This window comes from Cyphomyrmex costatus, unplaced genomic scaffold (assembly GCF_001594065.2).
Source record: "Cyphomyrmex costatus isolate MS0001 unplaced genomic scaffold, Ccosl1.0 scaffold123, whole genome shotgun sequence".
NCBI lineage: Eukaryota > Metazoa > Arthropoda > Insecta > Hymenoptera > Formicidae > Cyphomyrmex > Cyphomyrmex costatus.
The window spans coordinates 3,303,854-3,321,247 of record NW_017275207.1 but is presented as its reverse complement, the minus strand read 5'-3'; the positions used below and the strand labels follow the sequence as shown (position 1 = coordinate 3,321,247).

General features: G+C 25.9%; 1 protein-coding gene across 4 annotated transcripts in view; it reads right to left on the bottom strand.

Annotated features, from left to right (window-relative positions):
- Nucleotides 1-2,699: 2,699 nt before the first annotated feature.
- Nucleotides 2,700-17,394, bottom strand: part of LOC108781854 (fatty acid hydroxylase domain-containing protein 2) — a 16,556-nt gene continuing 1,861 nt past the window's right edge. Inside the window, exons 1-6 of one of the 4 annotated variants that reach the window (XM_018549969.1) lie at nt 13,172-13,334; nt 7,775-7,904; nt 5,069-5,172; nt 4,411-4,738; nt 3,184-3,456; nt 2,700-2,959 (exon numbers count right to left, since the gene is read on the bottom strand). In XM_018549969.1, the coding sequence (XP_018405471.1) occupies nt 2,800-2,959; nt 3,184-3,456; nt 4,411-4,738; nt 5,069-5,172; nt 7,775-7,904; nt 13,172-13,229 (1,053 nt within the window). In that variant the 5' untranslated portion in view covers nt 13,230-13,334 and the 3' untranslated portion in view covers nt 2,700-2,799. Of the gene's footprint in view, nt 2,960-3,183; nt 3,457-4,410; nt 4,739-5,068; nt 5,173-7,774; nt 7,905-13,171; nt 13,335-17,394 lie in introns of those variants that run through there. The other 3 variants (XM_018549976.1, XM_018549982.1, XM_018549989.1) reach the window with 3 other exon arrangements.

The window sequence follows — 17,394 nt, the reverse complement described above, 5'->3', positions numbered from 1 at the left end:
CATTAATCTTGAAGTGATCTAAGGTGATTTTAAAGTAACAACGTTATGCGTATATTTTTTCTTTTTAAATTCAAGAACATTGCGATAAAATTTTGTTAAATATGATTCAAAATTTTAACGAAAATTATAGTTAGTAAAATAAAACACTAATATATGTTTCTGTTTTTGATTTAGTTTCCATAAATAGAGTTCTTCCTCGTAAGATACAGAATATCGTGAAAACATTTTATAACAAAGATTCATTGTTATTCAGATAAAATTATTGGTGTTATACATATGTGTATGTTTATCTCTATCTATATAATCAATATCTATCTCTATATATATAATCTATATAATTAATATATTTAACATACTTTTCTCTCAATGTAAAGAGAAATCCAAATCCCTTTCTAACGTCATTTTTTAATATTCTAATAAAAGTTATATTTATTTTAAAGAAGTACAATTATTTAGATCTCATTTGAGACTAAATCTAAATTAAGGCTAATGCCTGCGCTTGATCTATAGAACTAAATATAAAAATAGTTGTTTTTTACATCATGAATGCTATTTGTTCTGAAGCTTTCATTACAATGTAACATATTTGAAAGTACTACAAAAATAATGCAATTTTAAATATCAATTAGAATGATAATTTAAAATTAGAAGTTTTACAATATAATAAAAATACATTTAATTTTTATTTTAATTTTATCTTTCATATTATAAAAAATTAACTTTTCAATTCGATTGTATCGAAGAAGCTTCAGAGAAACGTATATTATGCTATTAAACTTAATGTAAGAAAATTTGTGCATACATATACAGCTTAAATACAATACATATTTTTAACAACATAATACTACAAATATTAAAAAAAAGTACGAATGGTGCCAAGGTCGAACTGAAAAAAAAAAAATCGAAGAATTTCATATATTTATTATATATAATTTTAAGAATATATGTATTTGATAAATTTATGGTATAATTTGTATCGTATACAAATGAAATATTGGATTGATTCATAAATAAATTGGATTGATTCATAAATAAATTATATTTTCCTATATCAGATTTTTTTGATATGATGAGGTTGTGATGTGTTTAATATCTTTACTTTTTTGTACTTTTAATATCTTCGCTCTATTATATAATGTGGATTTTGTTGCACTAATAATGTTAAAACATCGTTGAAATCGGAATGGTCTGTCTATGGTTTTTGAAATTTTTCTTTAGAGAGAAATTTCATAAATCACTTTTGTTCTGCTTAATTTGTTATGACACCTTTACCATATACAATTTAAATTTTTTGAATTATTACAACAGCACTGTGTGTTTTCTTGTTTAAATTCTTAAGGCCTTTTGTAATGTACATACATATATCTTTAAATTTTCTATTTTAAGATTTTACAGTTTTATAAGACGATATGTATAGTTATAATATTTATTAATTTATGATTGAAGAACTTATTAGATATAATTAGAACTTAAAATATTTAAAAAAAAATTATTGTATGTAGTGAAACTTATTTATGAATCAATCTAATATATGTATTCAGACAGTTTTTATGTTCAAAATTGGAACATAAGATGTAAAGATCATTAAGATATCTTTTAGACATCTGTAATGTTTCAATGACGTCTTTAAGTAAGATACTCTACGTCACAGTTTTGAACATATGTTTTTTGTCTCAATAAATCTGAAAAGTTAAGAGTTTTATTAAAGACTTCTAAAAACAAATAATATATATCTAGAATCTAAAGAATCTATAACGAAAATTTAGCTAATAGAAAAATCTATTTTATTGCGCTTTTAAAGTAAAATTAAATTAACTTTGATTTTATTAATAATTTTATTATCTTATTAATAGTTTTAAAATATTAAATTAAATTTTTATGCTTTCAAAAATCCGAAATCTTTTTACTATTTTTTTCTATTCAGTCCAACCTTGAATGGCATTTGTGTATATACATATACAATCATTATTACTAGATCATTGAGCAGACAGCCGAGTTTCTTTCACGAGAATCCTTTAATCAGTAAGTTAAAAATATTGCACTACATATGTGATATACTGAATTAGTTTTTAAAAAGATATAAAATTTCACACTTTGATACAAAAATAAATAAAGCGTTAAGAAAAATTAATTCAAAAAGAATCTCAATATTTATCTAATATTAAAGATGACCCTACACAGTCAATAATACTGTCAATATTAAAAAATATTGACAATATTACTGATCGTGTATGGTTAATATTGAATTAGATTAGAATAATGACAGTGTCTGAATTTTGGTATTCGAACATCAGTATGGTTTGTATTAGGATTTATGTTACAATGCATCACAGGGCAATAGATAATATACGTAAAATTAAAATAAAATGCATTATCAATAATATTGATCACGTAACATTGTAAGAATACTAAAAATATTGATGCATACTGTCAGTATTACTAATTCAATATTACTAATCAGTATTATTGACCGTGTAGGGTCACCTTAAGAAATGGAATCTATTTTTCATAAAATTCACATAAATATGAATAAAACTAAACGCTATGTTCACTATGAATTCTCATTAAAAAAAGATATTTGAGACTGACTACAGGAAGATTGATTAAAAATCTATTCATTTGAATTAATTCAATTTCTTTAGAAAGTTTGTCAATATCAGCCAGATAAAATTGATTATTTATCTATTGTTTTCGACTCGGTCATCGCTGCAGAAATATTGCATTTAACGCAAATAATTTTTTCTTCAGAGATTATAACATCTTTTGAGAACTTTCATATAAGATTATCGAAGGGTCCCTTTACTTAGACTTGTACTTTGCCTCATCTGGGAAAGCTTCCCTGGGAGGTATAAGACTAAGCATCATTATATGACGCGTATAATTTCGTGAATTGCGGAATTGTGTATCGGTACCGTGGATGCGATCTAAAACGCCAAGCACACCATAGCATTGGTTGAACCTAAAAATATTCATTAGTCATAAGCATTCATGTAGCAATTATAAACTAATATAATCAAATAATTATAAATCTTTATTTTTTAAATGTGAAATTCAGTAAAAGAAAGATCATATTTTATCACATTATAAAATTTGTTTTAAGTATTTCTTGTAATAATGGAATTAACAGCGAAATCATTTTAATGCGATTTAAAATTAAAAAGATTTTAACGAGGTTTGAATTACTTTAAATGATGAAAGTCATGTGCTTCCGGTGATGGGAAAAACGGTAAATGATATCCGGAGTGTGCGTTCAATGTCGAAAGAATTGCAAGCGAGAACCAAATCCAGGCGGTCGCCACATGGGAGCCCATGATGAATACGCCTAAGAAGGGTGGAAGTAAATTCGATCCAATATTTTCCAAGGGATGGCAATATAAAGCGGTAATAGCTATGGGAGCAGTCCATTCGTGATGCTGTTTATGTATATATTTGTATAGGGAACGCTTATGAAGAAATCTGCAAAGAGTGTTCTCTATTAGTGGTCATTGGTTTAGTTATTTGTGTTTGATACTTTTGTATAAATAATTTATAACAATATCTGTATATTTTATGTAAAAGATCTATAAAAAATGGAAAATAATATCTAGCAGGAAATTCTGTCTGAAATAATCTTTCTTCATTAAAAGTTTAATTGGACAACATTATTTATATTCATATCTGTATCTTTGTAATTTTGGATTAAAAAATAATTGACAACTAAACATATCAAGTTAATACGCGTACACAACATAAATATAGCTTAATTGTTATTTAACAAATATTTGTATGTTTAGATAAATATTCATTTTTCATAGTATGTTACATAAAAATGTGAATATTGAAATATTATTTATTTTATCTAATATTTCCTCGAAGAAGGTAAATAAAATTTATAAAAATATCTTTGTTGCAATTGTGCTCTTGCAATTATTTAAAAATTCTTTTATATTCACTTGTATAAAAATTATAAAATTAATCCAAGTTTGTACTTACTGTTAAATTAAATGTACAATCATTTCTTGTATTAACTTTGTTACAAAATAACAAAAAACAATCATATTTTTAGGTTTATATAAAATTAAAGTAAACATTATATTAATAGAATTGAAATATAAAATATATACAATAAGCTTATATGTGTTTTTTATCTGCTTATCATACAGTCATAACGTTATTCGATTTTGTATATATTTACATTTACATATTATTAACCTTTCCTTTTTAATTAATTCAGGTAATATAAAATTTATAAGTAATATAAGATTTATATCTGACTTAACATTTCCATACTTGATTCTATTATCAATTTTTTTCCTGCCTGCTCATTAGATATCAGTTTTCACACAAATCAGCAAAATTGACAATTTCAAATATAAAATTTGTCGAATATAATATTACGTATAAGATTAGTAATTTTTAAACAGGATGTACCTGTGCGAGTAATAAAAGCCAATCTCCTCGCATAGTATGTGAATCGCGATCTCGGCGAGCACCCAGTGGAACGTCGGTAGCTCGCGCACCGGGGGGTAACCGCGCCATTCCATGAAGTAATAGCCGAGATACATAATAGGTAAGCCGACGACGATCTGATTGAACAGTACTTGAGCGATCACTTTGCATAACTCTCTTTTGTCCACTGGCTCGTTTGTACCGGGCTGTATTTTGTATCTGCGTAACACTGCTGGTCGGTTGGTGATATCTAGGATAATGTAAATTCCACCGACGATCCAGTAAACCGCGATAGTTAATACTAAGGATCCTGCAATATAGTAAAATATCCTTTACATCCTGTATCATGTTCCATAAAAGAGCTTTCACAAAAATTTTAATTCATAAAAATCCTGCAATTATATTATTTACAATATTTTAATTTCAAAAAATATTAAGTTTGAATTAGTCAAAAAATTTGTCGAAATCAGGAGACACGATAGTATATCAGCGTTAAAAGACATGCGTAGCGATTAACATATATTACGTAAATCTTTATATTAATTATTTATCTATACTTTTATATTAAAACGTAACAAGTTATGTTTTCATATAATTTTGAATTTACAAAGACTGTGTAAAATGTATATCTTAAATTTACCGTAAACCCATAGTGTAACAGGATCATCTCCAAATTTATCCAAAATTTTATCCCACTGAGCTTGCCAGAAGTCGCCGGATGCACCCCAGAATCTTTGTAAATGCCTGAAATTTCTTTTTCGTTAGTAAAATTTAAAAGAATTAATAAATTTTATCTACGAGTATCTTGGAAACGTTATTAGGAGATCATTAGGGCATTCCTTGGAGGAGTTCGAACTCTGTGTTGTATGGGTTATATACAGGGAATAGAAGTAACTCGTTACTTGTAACGAAGTTACAGTTACAAGTTACTTTTTTGGTAACTTTACTGGTAACTGCGTTACTTTCTTTTTTTGGTAACTGTAACGGTAACGAGTTACATTTTTTGGGTAACGGTAACGAAATTTACAGTTACTTTTGTCGTTACTTTGCACACGATTGAACACGGTTCGATTGGATACATGCTATTTATAGCGCTTATCAATAAGACTTGAAAGCCAGCCCTTAGACATTCGGCCGTCATGATTCAGTAATTATTTTACACTTCTATCTTCTATGTAATACATAGGACATACAAATATTTCAGTTTGCTGCATATTTTACAGGTTTTAGAATTACAAAATTGTGTTAAAAAAAAATCAAAAAATAAATTAAATAATAGTAAAATGAGAAGGGGTACGAACCCAAAAGCGAAACAGTTTAAAAGACGATGACAATAAGTGTCGAAACGTCGTTCGTTTTTAACTTGTTTTATCTATATTATTGTTCTAATATATATTTATACATTTAATTACATTGTCATCGTCGTTCTTATCGGAAATAAACTGTTTCATTTTTAGCTCGTAACCCTTCTCATTTTACTTTTATTTAATTTATTATTTGGCCATTCTACATTGTTTTTTTTTTTTAAATAAAACTATATATTTGTCAGTATTACATATAAAAAAAAAAAATGAAAAAGTACATTTTTAAATTAATTTTAAAAAAGTAACGGAAAAGTAACGAAAAGTTATTTTTCAAGTAACGGTAATTGTAACGAGTTACTTTTAAAAAGCGATAACTGTAATTGTAACTAGTTACATTTTTTACTCGGTAACGAGTAACTGTAACTAGTTACTTTTAAAAAGTAACTTTCCATTCCCTGCTTTTAACATACAACAATTGAACATGTGGTTCGATAGAAATTATTTTATACTTTTACGTAATATATCGAATAGATATCTCAATTTATCGCATATTTTACAGTTTCAGAATTATAAAATTATGTGTTTCAGAAAAAATTTAAAAACAAAGAGCGTCATTATTGTATATCACTTTTATTAACATTCAAATAAAAATATTGCACAAGTACATTTTTAGATACATTTTAAAAACGTAATGGGGAAAAGTAATGGTAACTGTAACGTTACTTCTAAGTATTACTTCTAAAAATCGGTAATTAGTAACGGTAATTAGTTACTTTTTCTACTCGGTAACTTGTAACTTGTTATTTTTAAAAAGTAACTTTTTATTCTCTGTCTTTAATAATAGTGAATAATAAATTAAACCCGTGCGAATTTTAACATAGGTATTTTTATTCGTTAAAATCTGGTTTTAACCGATGGATCTAACTGGATTGAACAACATTTTGCCATCCATAATATGGACATCTCTTTTATTTCAATTCAAATTTACGACGTTCAAATTGATGACGTATTCTTTGCATAAATTTACTGTTATTGGCAAATATCTACCGTGATCGTTTCACACGGGATTTAGGCAGTTCATTATAGAATATGTCTTATTTATGTCTTCAAACACGCAACAATATCTTTTATAACGTGGATATTGGATTTTGACTCAAGAACAAAAAGTAATCATGACATCAAAAAGCGCAAAAATAGCTTGAAAATTATTATTAAAAGTTATTTTTTTGATCAATATCACAATTCAATTTAACGTTATGTTAATAACCGATACGACCTATTCTTTTGTTATATAGGTAACCGTCTATTGTCAGTTAGCTGAGTCCACCGAAGATTTTCTACGTTTAGATGTCATATAGTATAATAGAATCCATTTTTCATCACTTGTTATATAAGAAATCCATCTCTTCTTTTCTGGATAAATAGAGTTATTGCTATATCGAAGCATCATTGTTCGTAAGTGGCTTTACTTTTAGCATACGGAATTTATCTCTATCCTTTTTTAAAATTTTTTCCAGTTGCTGCAATCAAACACATATCTGGAATGATTCCAAGCTGCAAGAGATCTTGTGTTTGTACTTTGCATGGAGTTTTAATTCTTAATTTTTGTTGTAATTTTTCATTATCAAATTCAAAGTTGGCCAGAACATTTTTGATTATTAAGATCAAAATTTCCATCATAAAATCTCTAATATTATTTTTTAAATGTTGCATATATACCTATTGTAGCTTTATCAAGGGCAAATCATTTTAGCGGTATTTTTTAGTTAAAATATATAAAAGAAATGCTGTTTCTTCAATTTTATCGACGCCTTTTAATTCATTGTTGTTTTTTGAAAATATATTATTGGCTTCACCTTGTAAAAAAATATTTGTGAATGATTTAAGATCCAGCTAGATCGTTAAAAGTCTTTTATTTTATGTTAATAAAGTTTACAGAAGTTTAACCGATGGAGAATAGGAAAAGGGTTAAAAAAAAGACTTGATTATAACTCTGTTTATGTAAATCATAAACTAAAACAGAAATGATGCATTTGCATTACCATGTCAGAGAATTACAGAAAGCGGCGAATCCGATCACCACAGTTCCAATAACGAAAAGTACGCTTCTTAAACTTGAAAGAAGCGTTGGCGGAGTTTGATTCTTCGAGGCATCACCAATAGCGGGAGCTGCTGCAAACGATAATAAACCAGTTATTGAAAACCTAATTAACTTAAATAAAATGTAAAAACAAATTATGTATAATTTGTCAATTATAACATAAGATTTACAAGACTTGTAATATAAAAATTATATATTTCTTATATTTTTATTATTATATAAAACAAAATAATTTCTTCCGAACAAATGTCTTTTGTTTTTTACGTTAGGTATCGCTATTTTGAAAAAGAAATCAATAAAATTGTTTTCAAAATTAATAAAGTTAAGATTTAAAATATATATACCATTTTTATAGAATAATTTATTTATTACTAATATGTGAAAAAGCTCATTGTCTTTACTCCTAACAAAATATTTTTGTTAAATATAAGTAAGTGTTCGGTTCTAATTTCTTAAATTGCAAATATAAAGGTTATTATAATTATATATTTTTTAAATTAAATTTTCATTATATCTAAAGGAAAAAACTAATTGAATGAATACATATAAGAGTTTAATTGTAGAATAATTGTAATATATTAAAAAAAAAAAAATGAAAACTGTTAATACATATTTATCTAACAAGACAAGATTTATCCTTTTAAACACTTGCCACAATGCATTCATTTATTTAGAGTGCTCTTGCGATGACGTGTTGAGACATTGTGAAAAGACTGATCAATGGTAATTCTATTATGTAAGACAAATCTGTATTCCAGTGATGTGTGTGATGTTCAATTCAAAAATTAGTCACGAAGCAAAGGTAAGTGAAAAATTTCAATTGTTATTTCATGTTCATCGTAAAATTCGTTTAACACTAAACAAGATGGGGTGACAGCAGAATGAAATAAATTTTCAATTTTCAAAAAAACAAAGCTTCTTGTTGACTAGACCATGAGATAATTTCGATTCTATATTCAGACAGCACAGTAATATTTAAAAAATGTATTGAAAACGTACATGTTGGACGTGTGTGTGTATTTGGACATATTAAAAACATCCAGATTAGATCCATGGATGTTTTAAAAACGTTTTAAAAACATCCAGTGTTACTATTTTGGACTTCTTAAACCGTCCATTTTAGGATACAATAGACTAAAACTGGACTAAATTAATATATTAAACAAATTTTAGACCACAATCCAGACAAATTTGCACGCTGGAAGCAAGAGATTCTTAACTTCTTATCACTGCGAGCAGCAAACTGTTGTTGTTTGACTCTTGCCGTTTGTTGCGTGCTGTCTGAACTAAGCTTTAATTTGGTAAATTTTTGCGTTACTGGAGGTAACAAAAGTAAAACTTCTCGTGCGATCTTAAAAAAATTTTCACTTGGCAAGTCAGCGAAAGCAACACGTTGCGAGCAGACTTAGAAAATTTTTTGCATAAAATAAACTTTTTTAATGTTCAAATGTAAACATACTTTGTACGCTGAATAACACTTTTAAAACATTCATACTAAATCCATGGACGTTTGGACCAAATTGAAACCATGTCTGGATGTATTCATATAATTTAGATAAATTAAGAAATCGGTAAAAAAAAAGTCGAAACATTTGTTTTTTATTAGTAAATTTTATTATAAATTTTACAAACTATATCCAGCGCGACTCGAGTAGACCCGAAACTTGTTTTAAATTAATTATATCTATAATCAAAAATTGTAAAAAATTTTAATATATAAGTTTTAATATAAGTTTATTTATAGTTGCAATAAACAAAAAGATCTTCAAGATTATGATGTTAAATTTATACAAAAAATATTTATAATATTATATTAGTGTTTAAGATATACAAATACAGATCTTAAATAGATATACATTTAAAATATATTTATATACAGATATACGTATGTAATCTACTCTTTACATTTAAAATGAAATAAAAGTACATGTTTGATATTTAGAAAAAGCGAGAAAGAAAATTTCAGTACAGTCTACTAATACAAATCAAATCTCTTATCTTTGTTGCGAAAATAAGGCAATATATCTATATGAAATGTTATGATCATGATGTAACAATTATCAAGTAATATTCTCATAAATACGCAATTAAAGTAAATTGTTACTCAGAAATTGACGTCAAATTATATTCAGTTATCATTAATGCAACACTTTTTCTTATCAATGTTATGATCTTTACGTAGTTTTTTAATCTCTGGGAAATCTTAAAATATATTGTTTAACAAAAAAAATGTAAGTTTGATAAAAACTTTTTTAAACTTTAATATTATTATAATATATATATTATTAACTATAACAAATTTTATTTATAATAAAAAAAGAATCGTACACAGTTGGAAAAAATGTGTCAAAAACATAAACCATGTCGCAAACAGTTCACTCAAATTTTTTGATTAATTTAATATAAAATGAACATGTTAGAAGGTTACACAAATATTACGTAAAAGAATAAATACAAAAAAGATGATATTAATACAGTTCGTAAACAAATTGTGGGAAGCATGTTTTTTTTAGAAAATAAACATTATATGTTAAATTAGCATGTATTTTATTCATTTATCTTAGAATTTACGTTTTAAAACACATTATTTTTATGTTACTGTCCATTTACTCATAAATTGTATCATTTTGACACTAAGTAACACTAAGAAACACTAAGAAATTAAATATCAATTTCACACAAAATCTTTAAATAACATAATCACATTATGTTAAATTAACACTCGAATATATTAAAAAATTCAACACAAACTGTTAATACAGGTGTGAGTGGACCGTTTCCAACACAAATACACAATTTTTTTTACTGTGTAAGAAATGAATGATAATAATTGTGCAATGCATAAATTTTAATTTTAAAGTATAAAAAAATGAAAATTAATAAACGTAACGTAAATTAAAAACAAATATAAAATAAATTATTTTAATATTCATCATTATTTATAATGTCTTGCAAAGAAATAGTTGTCATTTTATAAATGTAATGACATAATTAAAAAAGTTTTGCGTTAATCAAAAACTTTGTGCAAAACTTTAATAATTAATAGTGTACTTTCTAATGCTGCTTTTTCGCTGTGCGGTTTTATCTATTTTATATCATTCATAATTTGGTTATGCTTTGTGGAATTGTAACACTTTAATGCTTTATCTTTCATTACACTTAAAAAGTAATTTACATTTTCGTTTGCATTTTTGTTTCTTTATTTACGTTGTATTCATTATTTAATTTTATTTTATAATGCATTAAAAAATGTGAATATCATAATGATCTATTATTTATAACTTTTTTAATAAATTTTCTATAAAATTCATTGATATTTTAAATTAAAAATATATCAGGTGTGTTGTAGTTTCTTTATTAAATTCAATTCACTTAGATTTTACATACTCTCGTATAGCGATAATAAATTAATAACAAAATATAATTAATGTTTTTTATTAGAATTTATTTAAGATGTATATTTCTAAATATAAAAAGAAGAAAAAGAAAAAGAAAATATCCCAAAAAGAAAAAGTAAATACTAAGTATAAGAAATAGGATTTTTAAATTCAGAGAGAGTATATGTATATAAAACAATTTATTTAAATTTTATTACTACTTTTATTTTATTAAAATGTAAGAAATTGCGAGGCTCTTAATGTAATTATATACGTTGCCGTAAAAAGACAAAGCTGTAAGATATTATTTTACAATCAAAAGAAACTATACAAAGAAAATAACGTAATGGTTTTATCAATAAGCAATTACTCAATTTTATATCTACTGGCAGTACAGTAGCAACTGATTACTTAAAAAAATGTTTAATTGACGTTACATTAACGTTACATTGAATCAATTAAGTATTGATAAAAACTTATATATATGAATTATGCAACAATATACATGTACTTATTTCATCCTTTACGACTTTAACGCGTATTCTTGTATTCAGTTATTTATTTACTTATTTATATCAAATTTTTTACAGTATTGATCAATCAAATCGTAATAATGCGATTGTCAATCGAATGTCTCTATAATATCTCTCACAAAGAAAGATAAGATTGAACTATTAGTCACAACAATAGGCAATACAAACGTAATATTTTTTTCATACCTATCGAAGACGATTGTACGCGTATCTAGAGCGTACAGTAATTGCCTCAGAGCAATCTTCGTTTGCATCAAGATGTTAGTGCGATAACCTCGAGAACTGTATTGAACTATTTGAAAAATATTTCGTCTGATACTTTCATCATTATTTATTGCTATTTCACCATAAAAATTGGCTTTATATATAACATTAATTATCAAGAAACTTTTGAAAGATAAAAGTTTAAAACGTTGATAGAATAACAAGAATTTATTTCGATTAATATCAAATTGACTTTATTTTGAGGAATTACTAAAATTAAGTTGTTAAGATAGAGATATCTAATATCACAAGTAAAATAGTTAAACTGCAATGGCGAATTCATTAAAATTTTATTATTAAGCGTCGATTTTATAGATACGACATCTTTGTCGCAGTTAGGAATTGATTGATGATATCATTGTATAAAAAGTCACACAAGAATAACAAGAACAAAGTACAAATTCCATTTTTTTTCCATAAAAGAAATATTACCTTCCTTGTATATATAGATGACCTAGAATACTTGTCATCTATATGACAATATATCATAGATTGTCATCTATATGCTAATATATATCTAACTCATACGTATAATACATTATTATTAATTATATCTGCAAAAAGAAAAACGTACTTATCTAAATTAAAAAAATTGATCTTCACTTACGGTATAAATATAAATTTCTCAAACCATAAGACAATGCATCAAATGTGCATATAAAAATGAAATACTAGTTTAAGATCGCATTTCGAGAGATATGAAAACAATTTAATATACTTATTTCTTGAAAATTATGTATAATGATTACTTCTCCGAGCAGGAGAAAAGTTGTAGAAATTTGCAGTTTTCTTGTATATATATGTATTATACTAGATAAACATTTATTTATTTAAATAATCAAAGTGTTTAAAATACGGTACTTTTAAAAATTTGGAATAAAAATACACAGTAATTTTAAACATTTTAAATAATGAGAAAATAGAAATTGCACAAAAAGAATTTTTGTTATACATAATATATATTCTATTTTCAATTGCAGATAATTCAGCTCTTTTGAAATAATTTTTTTAGAACTTTATTATTTTATGAAAAAGGAATGAATAGTTGCCCGAGAAAGAGTATTAGAATAAGTTTCATACAATTTTTTTTCATCTATACCATGAAACAGAAAAAAGAAGACCAACGCAACCGTCAAGTAATCGACCTTCAACATTAGCACTTACTTTTCGTATCGCATTCTGACTTTTGTGGAGCACGTCGAACTATACCCGGCCAAAACATTGTTCTAAACGAGCGATGACAGGATGGCGCAACTAGTTTCTCAAGTGGCTCCAGAACTGTACTCGCCGATCGTTCACTGCTGCTGACCGTTACACCTCGTGTTGTTAAACGAGACACACTGACCAGCAACGTTTCGCGACTCGCCAGCAAAGGCTGGAGTACGATGCGCCCGTGCCCGTCGCCCCGGCGCGCGACGCGACGCCTTCAGTTTCCTTTGTTTACGCCGCGAATGAGGTAGGGATGCATAATTCGATAGTGTTGAGACCTCGGTCGAGACCAATGCTTTTCTCTCGATCTTGATAAATTTCGTATTTTTTTGCTTATTTTAGATATAACTTTCGATTGATACTATTAATGACTATTAGTTATATAATTATAATATCAAGATCTGTGTTTTTATTTTGTCATATCTGAATTTCATTTTTTTTCGTAAAATAAAAAGTAAGATAATCGTATACTAAATATGTCAAGATACATGGATAAAGAAATCTAGATATTTTTCAACGTAAAACATATTTGATTTTAATATAGAATATTTTTTGATACTTAATTATAATTCTTTCATTAAATATAGGCAGTATAAATAAGTATATATGTATAATATCATATATTGATGGATTTATAAAGAAAATAATTTCAATTTTGCGCGAATATTACTTTTTATCGAAATCAATACAAATAAAAAATGTTTGCAATGTTTATATTTTTAATATGTCTTATTTTAAAAAATCTATTTTTTAAAACCCTGTGAATTTTGTCCCAAAACTTTTTTATTTAACGGAAAACGACATATTTGAAATGGCTAAAAAATAGATTTTTATTTTAATTATTTTTTTAATAGTAGTCTTTTAAGATTATAATTTGTCATTTACTGAGTTGAAAACTGAGAAAAATGACAATTTTAGTAACTAAAAAAATGATAGAAGAACTATAAAATTTTTCGCTTTTTTCTTCGCGCTTGTATAATAAAAACAAAATTTACATATATTAGTTCTGTAAATACTTTAAAGATATTTTTTACTATTGTCGAATTAATATGTTAACAATAAAACCCTGGACACAATGCGAAGGAATAGCAATAACGAAGGAATATAAAAATAACATGATTTATCAAAATTATCAGAAACAAAAATATTCCAGTGTATCCAACTTTTGATAGGTTGAAATCGTATTATTTTCATCGCTATCGCTATTCTGTTGCATTGTGTTTGGGGTTTAAGCAGGTTCGGATTAAAGGGGGGCTAAGAGGATTGGCCTTGGGCCCTATTTTTATAGGAGGGCCCTCAACTTCAGTTTATAAAATTGCATTTTATAGATGAAAATAAATAATTGAATGCCCCAATAATTGATACTAGACTATCGTTATTAGCATTATTAACAATAGAGAGCGAACTGCTGAAAAATCTTGATTTTTAATAACTTAATTAATGAATTTGCGCACAATAAATCAAGAAAAAAATTTTTGTACCATTAAAATTTCAATAAAATGTGAATTATTTTTGTGTTTATTGTTCAGCGAACGTGCTTATTCGCCTATATTAAAAAATTCATATCTCGTTAACTATTGCGAAAATTGTAAAGTGGTAGAGGACCTTTCGACAACAGTTTAGTCCGCTCTATCTACACAAAAGGAAAAAAACTTACGTGATACCCTGTATATTTAATCAATTTAAAAACATCTAACTTCTTATATCGAATATGTTTTTATCAAAAATTTATATTCAACAACTTTACTACAATTTCAGTTTAATTCTATAAGAATGATAACAGATAACGTATGATAATGATAACAAAAAATATATTTTTAATATATTATTATTTCTTACAGACTAAATACTATTGTATTAACAAAAACTTTTTAAAGATAAGTTTATTTTAATGGAAATAGATAAAAATGTTTTCAATTTTTAGACATTGAAAAAAAATTGTGTAGAAGGTTATTCTATTTTTTTAACGTTTTCAGTGTAAATAAATAACGTTTGCTATAATGACAGTTATTGACTAGATATATCATAGTTATATTTATTAATACTTAGAGTTCATGGATCATCGAAGTAGTAGTGCAATAAGCAATACTAGATGATAAGGGCATAACTCAGGATGGGTGATAGCTCGGGAGTATCATGTGAAGATTACAGAAAAATTAAATAAAGTAAAGATGAAAAGAATTAAAATAATTTTACAACAGAAGATTGGAATACGTTATAGATTACTAACAAAACGTACATTATTTGATTGACAAATTGTATTGATATAAAATTGACACAAAATTTATAAAAAAAATATATAGGCCTGTATTCAGAACGCGCTTTTATCTCTGAAATTCTATAGTATACGTGACGTAAACTATATAGCATGTTAGCGCGTTCTGAATACGGGCAATTATATATAGAACTTCCTTTAAAACATAACAATATCTTTTAAGTATTAAAATCAATACAAAATAGTCGATATTTTTTATGTCAGTCAATAAAAAAGAGATTGATAATGTATCATTATATTTGGTCGTAACAAAAATTTAAATAGGAGGTAAATATTCCTAGATACGTTGCATAATGGTAAACGGAAGAACTATGATCCGATAAATATATCATTTCCATGCCCCGCGAAAAAAAAGTTAATAATTCTAAATAAAAGTCTTATAAGTTCTTTATAAAGATTTCATCAAAATTCATATAAAGAATTGATAAAGTTTTTATATGACCTTATAAATAAATGCATATTTGTATATATTTTTAATATAGTTTATATTAACAACTGATAAATTTAATAGGTACTTATTAAATCTTATTAAAGTCCAATTTATATAATTTAATTAAATCTTAATAAGTTTTAAATAAGTTGAATTAATAACTTAATATGGATCATTATATGGTCCAAATTAAATCTATATGAGGTTTTAATAAAACCACATTTATTGGAATCATTATTAAGTATTATATTAAATATTTTAATAAAATTTATATTTAATTATATTAAATCTACATATATTTTTTTTGCGGGGCAGCATTTATTCTGTTGTGTTTTTGTTATTTTTTATATAAAGATAGCAGCACATGCTTGATTTTTGCCATATTTCTGCCGTCTAAGCAAATAAATTCGATTTCTGACGAGTATTTGCCAGTATAATATAATGATATCACACTAAGTTTAAAAAAAAATGTATTTTTTTCAATCTATTAAATCGTGCTGTATTTCCACTACACTTTTGTTTTTATTATTTGAAACAACAACGCATGCACGATTTTATCGTATTTCTGTTATTACGACGTGCTTGCAGATTAACGTGATCTCTGACGACATTTTGCTATAACATGTCTTGATGTTATATGTTATATCATCTTCAATTATCATCTTCGATTAATTTTTTGCTGATAATACTGTGTTAACATGTAATGCTCAAAAATTGTATTCTTTTTATGTCAAATTTTGGCTGCATTTTTTTCAACATGTTATGATGCAAGGCCTGTTTATTTTCTGATACATTTTTACCAACATCAATTAGTTGAAACAACAGACTGTTCAGCTATTGTCGGAGACTTGATAATATAATATGCATACATTTGCAATACGTGCTCTTGATAGATTTGACTATCTGGATATTTCGTTCAAATTTATAGAGTATTAAAAAAATAGTAGATTTAGAGAGCTTTTACTGATATTTATATATTTTTATGTGACATTAAAGAAACATATCTTCCAACTACGCAAATCTAATAATATGATTCTACTATAAATTATTAAATATTCAAGGAAAAAAAAATTCCATTATAAATCCATTATGAATCCATTATTTTGATAAAAATGAAGTTATAGAGAAAGAATAGAGAGAGAGATATGTGACATTGACGCTAATGTAAAAAAAATTGCGAATTGGTATTATTAAGAATATACAATTTAGTTATAGACTTAAGACTGTTTTGGGATCATTATTATTAGTCCTTGAAATCTTATCGCATCGAAGATGAGGCTGTATGTATGCTAGCATAAAACAATGCATATAACTAACTTCCAACACAGTGTTATGATCACATTAACAGTTGCTAATATAATTAAATAGACTTTATGCTCCTTTGTTCTCTTTATTAACAAGAAATTATTATAAGTGAAGAAAGAAAGAATATAAAATAAAGGTTTGTACAAATATATATATATATATATATAT